Source organism: Diaphorina citri, unplaced genomic scaffold, assembly GCF_000475195.1.
Source record: "Diaphorina citri unplaced genomic scaffold, Diaci psyllid genome assembly version 1.1 scaffold16010, whole genome shotgun sequence".
Classification (NCBI taxonomy): Eukaryota; Metazoa; Arthropoda; class Insecta; order Hemiptera; family Psyllidae; genus Diaphorina; species Diaphorina citri.
In genome coordinates, this window is record NW_007393372.1 from 1 (window position 1) to 6,832 (window position 6,832).

The 6,832-nt window shown below is 36.8% G+C and overlaps 1 protein-coding gene and 1 long non-coding RNA gene across 2 annotated transcripts; one reads left to right on the top strand and one right to left on the bottom strand.

The window, feature by feature from the left end:
* Positions 1 to 30: 30 nt before the first annotated feature.
* On the bottom strand, positions 31 to 2,221 carry LOC108251815 (pyruvate dehydrogenase protein X component; the record flags this gene model as incomplete). Its single annotated transcript, XM_008488213.3, is given in 4 exon segments — positions 31 to 212; positions 551 to 722; positions 1,344 to 1,522; positions 2,027 to 2,221. Coding segments are annotated over 4 exon segments (657 nt in total), but the record flags the coding sequence as incomplete, so codon positions are not given.
* A 218-nt stretch (positions 2,222 to 2,439) lies between these two features.
* Positions 2,440 to 3,327, top strand: LOC113473127. The gene is made up of 2 exons (XR_003395190.1): positions 2,440 to 2,598; positions 3,213 to 3,327. It is a non-coding gene; the product is annotated as an uncharacterized LOC113473127 (long non-coding RNA).
* Positions 3,328 to 6,832: the final 3,505 nt, after the last annotated feature.

The following is a 6,832-nucleotide window of genomic DNA, read 5'->3' on the forward strand; positions in this document are numbered from 1 at the left end:
AAAAAAAAGGTAAGTCACATATTTACTTACCAATATTTTTGCCAGGATTCCTTCTTCCTCAGTCTCAAAGGACATGACAGCTTTATCCGTTTGAATTTCACACAGCACATCTCCTGGTACAACTGCATCTCCTTCTTTCTTGAGCCATTTGACAATAGTACCTTCTGTCATGGTGGGGGATAGGGAGGGCATGTTGATAATTTGCCCAGGCACTGAAAATATCAACAGATGAACAGTTAAAACTAAATCAAAACTGTGAATTCAAATTTCACAGGTACCTCAATTTTTTCCCTTTCAATTATTACTTTAGAGAGTACCATAAGACAACTTGGAAGGTAGCATGTCTGCCTTATAAGTGCTAGGTTACAGGATTGATTCCTGCTGCCCATTTTATCCTGAACAGATAAGGCTTGTTCTCAGAATGGCTGGCTTTCTCTTATCTGTCTTCCTTCTTGATCTCTCTTTGTTTTTGGGATGATAAGACCCCAGCAGTTACAGTTACCACTATCAAACTAACCCTTTGAAAAAAAAAGAAAAAAAAAATACATACCACTTCCTCCAGAGGATGGGGCAGGAGGAGGAGGAGGAGGAGATGCAGATGAAGCTGAGGCAGTTGCAGATGGAGATGTGGCAGACACACTGACATTTTGCCAATCCTCTCCCTCTTCTACCATGACTGCAATCAGTGTGCCAACCTTGACATCAGTTGTATTCTCTGGAACCTGTTAAACCAAATAAATTATTATTTCCATTTTTTTTTTTTTTTTTTTTTAAATATACCTCATTTTTTTAATACTAAAACTTCATGTAGGGACCTTTTTTTTTTTTTTTTAAATATACCTCATTATTTTAATACTACAACTTCATGTAGGGACCTACCTTAACAGATTAATATAAACAAAAGATTGTAACCTGTACTGCTGTGCTAAGTGAAAACACCATATGTCAAAAACCCCTACTTTTGGGAAATCAAGTACCCATCAAGTTCAAAGATTTCAATCTATACGGCAAACATTTATTTTTGACATGCGGCAAAACATTTCAGTGGTTTTTAAGGGGTTTAGGATAAAGAAAAAAATATAGGATCAAAATTTAGGATCATAGGAACCATTTGGCACCAAAAACCAAAAATTGATTTTTTTTGACATAGAGCATTTTTCCTTAGCAAGGCAGTGTATTTCTATGAATTACCATGTAGTGTATTTGTATGAATTTGTACCATGTAGTGTATTTGTATGAATTACCATGTAGGTACAACTATGTTTTTGTGTTCCGACTTTAACATTACTTACAACACCCCTTTCCAGTTACCCCAATTTTTTTATATCCCCACATATACTTACCAATATTTTAGCCAGGATTCCTTCTTCCTCAGTTTCAAAGGACATGACAGCTTTATCCGTTTGAATTTCACACAACACATCTCCTGGTGCTACTGCATCTCCTTCTTTCTTGAGCCATTTCACAATAGTTCCCTCTGTCATAGTCGGTGACAATGAGGGCATTTTGATCTCTTGTTGAGCTAAAATTAAAAATTGGTAAAGGAAAGGGGATAAATTGGGCTTTGATGTAGTTGGGCTCTGATGCTTGTCATTGAGTTCAGTCAATCCTACAAGAAATCCAAATTTAACCAATGAATCTGATTTTTTATTTCATCACATTCTTTGGAGGATTGTTCCACGTTAAATATGGGTATGATTACCATCTGTAGATGAGTCTGAAAGATCATTATCAGGTTATCACAACAAGTTGCTGTTTCTCATGTAGCAGCAGATAACCTTGCATGAGTTGTAAAAATATGCCTTTCAAAATAAAAAATACAACTGTGGGTGAAATTTAAGGACCTGTATTTCCTACTGAGGCTGTACAGAGAGGTCATAAATCAATTCATGAGTAAGACCCACTTATACAGAAAAAGAAACAGAGTGATTTTCCCATTTTCTTCATATTTATAAGGACAGGACAGGACTTGACCTACAAGGGGTCACAGAGGAGATGTCGAAAATTATCCAGATTTAACACTTACCATCTAAAATGTTGGTGGTATGTAGACATATTATCTTACTCTTGTTCAAAAATGCATTATTATAGGTCGGATTTATGAATTTGGAAGCTAATTTTGTTAATCTCGACCTCACCAAGAACGACATGGCTAATCTTCGGATTACTTTTTCAAAATTTCGTAGATAAGGATTTTTGTTTACTTTTTCTTGTAAATTGTAAAAAGAAAAAGTTTATAACTTCACACCTATAAAAATATACTGGGCTCGCCAAAACATCTTGGGGCTCGCCAACCGTGGAGTCTACATATGGGTGGATATCTGAAAAGTGAAGCTTATTACCGTACCAGACCTCGATTACCGTACAAATACATCTGACAACACTGAGCTTGTCTTCGGTAGAAGATGGGTCGGCGGAAAAATTTAAAATTTCCTCATTCCCCATTTCCCCTTTTCCCTGACATTTTAATTTTTTTTTTTTTTCGGTGTTTTTCATTTTCCCAATACGATTATTTTTCATTAATCCTCAGGTTGCTTTCATTTTTTCAATCACGAACTGCAGGTATTCAAAATCACAATGTCCTATTTACTACGGAAGGTAAGAATCAAATTTTCTCCCTGAATAAACCATAGGTAGGTAGGGAACTCTCCTATGAAATTTCAAAAACCAATGAAAATTTCTAGCTTCTAGGAGCTGTTTCTTTTAGGTCTGTTTTTCATTCCGACGTGGGTGCGATGCGAACCCGACGCGTGTTTTTCATTCCACTTCCCCTACTTTAGCGTCAACGCTGCGTCTTAAATCCCTGATGCGAGTCTCGAGTAGCTTCAGGTTCCGCCATATTGTAATTGTATTGAGGGAAATGAAAAAAATGTTTCGTAATTTCTCCACTAGATGTCGTCATGTTTGTTGAATTTCCAATTTTTATCCCCACTCCTGACGCAGAGTGAACGCCGCATCGATGCGGCGTAGGAATGAAAAACAGACCTCAAGTCAATTTTGTTTCAGCCTTGTTAGCTCAGATGATTGTGTGTGCCTTGTGAAGCCCTGTTCCCACCTTTTGCTCACCTGTTTTTTTCCCCTCCGAACAAGAAGGTGCTTGTTCACATTACACTTCAGAAAACACAACTTGATCAATCAAAAATTTGTATGGTGGGAACAGCTCCGTTTAACTACACAGACATCTACCAATTTTTATTGTTGTTTTATTTCAGATTGGGTCTGGATTTGTGAAGAATATCAAAGCACAAGGCAAGCCAAGTTCAATACCTGCAAACCATCAGATGTGAAGGCACCTATGCAACGGAAGAGCCTCTCCCAGGCACACTGAAAAAAGTACGAGAAAAAAAAAAGAAGGAATTTTAATTTGTTAAGCATATTTAAACGCTTGTCACATATATCATTCCCTGATTATTACACCTAGATAAATTCTTGACCTGATTTGGGTATACCTAAAAAACTGATTACACAAAATTCAACTGATTTTAGCCCATAAGTGCGAAAATTAGCTGTGTGCCGAAAAAATATATGTGCTGACTAGACAATTCTAAGGATACCATTTTCGTAACGGCGTTTACCATTTTTTAAACGAGATATACCGGAAGAAACGCTTAGTGGATAATATGTTACACTTCCAGTAAGTTAAAAGGAAAAACACCACTTTCGGGAAACTCATAAAAACTCTAAATTCATTCCTAACCGCACACCAATAAGTATGAGTTACATCCTGTCTTATGGGATAATACAAATTGTCTCGACTCATTTTACCGAGATTTTCTTTCACCAAACGATGTCAAAACACTGTGTTGCATATTGCCGGCAGAGGTCAGTCAACCAGTTTTCGTATCCATTATTGACAACAGTTGAGTAATATGTGATACCGAAAGTTCGGTCTTTTCATAGGTCTTACCTTCGAGAAAATTGTTACGACTGTCCGACAACCACGCGAACCAATGAAAACCGCCAGTTTTGCATATTCTCATGTCGATCAGCTAATTTTCGGCACTCCTTATGGGCCATCAGTTGAATTTTGGTGTAATCAGTTTTTGCTTAGGTATACCCTCACTGTTTCGGACATTGAAAGCCACCAGAACCTCCAAATCCAAAGTCAATGTATTTACAACAACTCATCCACACTGAAGTTGGTTCATTGAAAAAAAAAAGTATGTTCCACATAGAAATTAAAATGAAAATAATATAATAATAATAATAATAATATAAATATAATAATAATAATAATCAATAATAATAGAGATACTAATATTGACACCATATAATCTTAATTAAATGTCATCCAAGTTAATCGTACATTGCGCTACAATGAGTATTTCATTTCAGTCAGTTCAAAATAGATTGTAGAATGTTATAAGGTTATGTACTGTAGTCGGTTGTGTGAATCTTAAGCTATCAATAAAAGATCAATCCGAAGTCGAGCTCTCGACATCCTCTAGACGGCTAGAAGTTGGGGAAGAATCCCCAGAAGAGAGGGCCACAGAAGAAGGTATCAGGCCTGGTGGTTCTATTTCCTTTGGCCAACAACACTCTCTCAAATCTATTAATCCAGATGACACGAGAGAGATGTGTGTGGGCTCTGTCTCAACATATCTTTATGATGTGTATAATGATTTAGTGTAATGTACCTTGTAGAGAGGTAATATATAGGTTGATTGCACGCTGCGCGCTTTACAGCGTCTTAGCTATTGTTATATAGAGATGTGTTGAGAGTAAGAGTGATACATGTAATGGCAAAGCAGTGGTCACAACATTTTGGCTTTCACAGCTACCCTAATTTAAACGTCTTAATCTTTGTTTCTCTATTTCATACCGCTCTCCCCCCACCAAAGAGCACCAGGAGGAAGTATGTTGTAGATGTTTTCCCTTCTGAACTTCCTCAGGAACTGTAACTCAGTAGACAGTACTGGCATCGGTGATTGTTTGTGTCATGGCGGTATCTAAGAGGAGCTATCAACCTGGTCGTACTATATCTTAGGTTGTACAGCCATACGAGGTACAGCTGTACATAAACCATGTTACCGGACACCATGACCCCGTTGCTAGGAAGCTTGATGGGATAGTCGGAGGGTCTAGTCTCTAGAGAGCATTCTTACGAGGCATCTCCAATGTTATGTATGTTCTGGTTTCGAGCGTATCATTTTTCTTTATATGACCTTTAGACAGGAAAGGTGGTCGGTCCTGGAGGACTTGTGCTGCTGAAGTTGAAATCCTTTGCAAAACCAAAATCTGGAGGGTGTATGACACCAGGATCAAACTTGGTTTAATCAGAGATGTGCAAATCACAAAATCCAGATGGAAAGATGCAAAATGTACATTTTACATCTCAAAGTCGAATGGTTTTTAAAATAAGCATTTTGCATTTCAAATGATTTTTTGGAGGCATTTGGATTTGAAATGGGTTCATATAATTTAATGAATTAATTTAATTTGATGCCAATCCTCTTGTGATAAAAGAATGTGATTATTCTACTTAGTATTTATGAAATGGATAGCTATCGCTAGTTGGTTCTTTACTCACACTGAGATTTCACCTATGGTATTTAGACAGTTATGCCACGCGGAAACTGTTTCCTTGAAGGGAATCCTCTGGATGCAATATAGCAACAAAACTCCATTAGTCGGCTTAGGATAACCAACTCGTAAGTATCCATTTTCATAAATTAAACTATATGAAAAATAGGCAAGAATTAATAGAAGATGCGGTTTTTAAAGAACGCAGTTGCAACGTTCTCTGGGTTTAATTATAAGGATTGTTTTAATCTGGGAGGATTCCTCTAAACCAATAATAATATACTTAAACTTTAGTACTCCCTAATCTTTTGATATCAGTGTAGAGATGTCTCAGTCTTCGAATCTTCGATATTTCCTAAGGGCCAGCCACTCAGGCTTCTGTTATCAGGTAGAACCCATCTCTTCGTTACCTCTCGCTCTTGCGCAGTGAGCAAGTTGTTGTGATGTGAGTATTTGGTGACTTAGACGCTGAATACACTGAGTAGTGATTGTGGCTGGCTTAGGAAATACTCGGCATTGACGCCCATGAAAACCAATACGAGTGACGTCATGCAAAGTACCTTTATACTGTTTATGGGACTATTACTAGCAATATGAATTAAGTTAATTGGGGAGTAGGTTTTGAGGAATCCTCCAGATTAAAACATCTTATAATAAACCAGAGGAACGTGCAAAATTGCTTTTAAAAACCCATTTCAAATGAAACCTATTTTACTTAGTTATTTAAGAAAATGAGATACTTACAGAGATTGGTTATTATGCCTGACCTGGTTTATGTCTAATCTCATAGATATTTTCAAGGGAACAGTTCCCTGAAAATGTCTTATAAAATAGGTGAAACTCAAGTGGGATAAATAACCAACTAAAGTAAGTATCAACAAATTTTCATAATAACCTAAGTAAAAATAGATATTACCAAAATGATGTTTTTGGTCAAAATTTAAAATATAATTCATAATATTGAACCCCATTTCAAATCCAAAATGACTCCAAAAAAACTCATTTGAAATGCAAAAGCATTATTTAAAAAACCCATTTATTTGAGATGTAAAAATACATTTGGCATTTTCCATCGTAGGATTTTGTGGATTTGCACATCTCTGATTAAACCAGCCAGTAATGATCCTGGTGTCATACACCCTCCAAGATATTTGGTATAAGCAGAAAGGAATTTCACTTCAAGCACAATCTCCAAGGAACCGCCTGCCCTGCTAAGTTCTAAAGAAAATGTATCATCTGCAGCATGTCTGCCATACATAGAAGGCTGTATAACGGTCTGTGACACTATGGTCCCTCTGTATCACTCTCA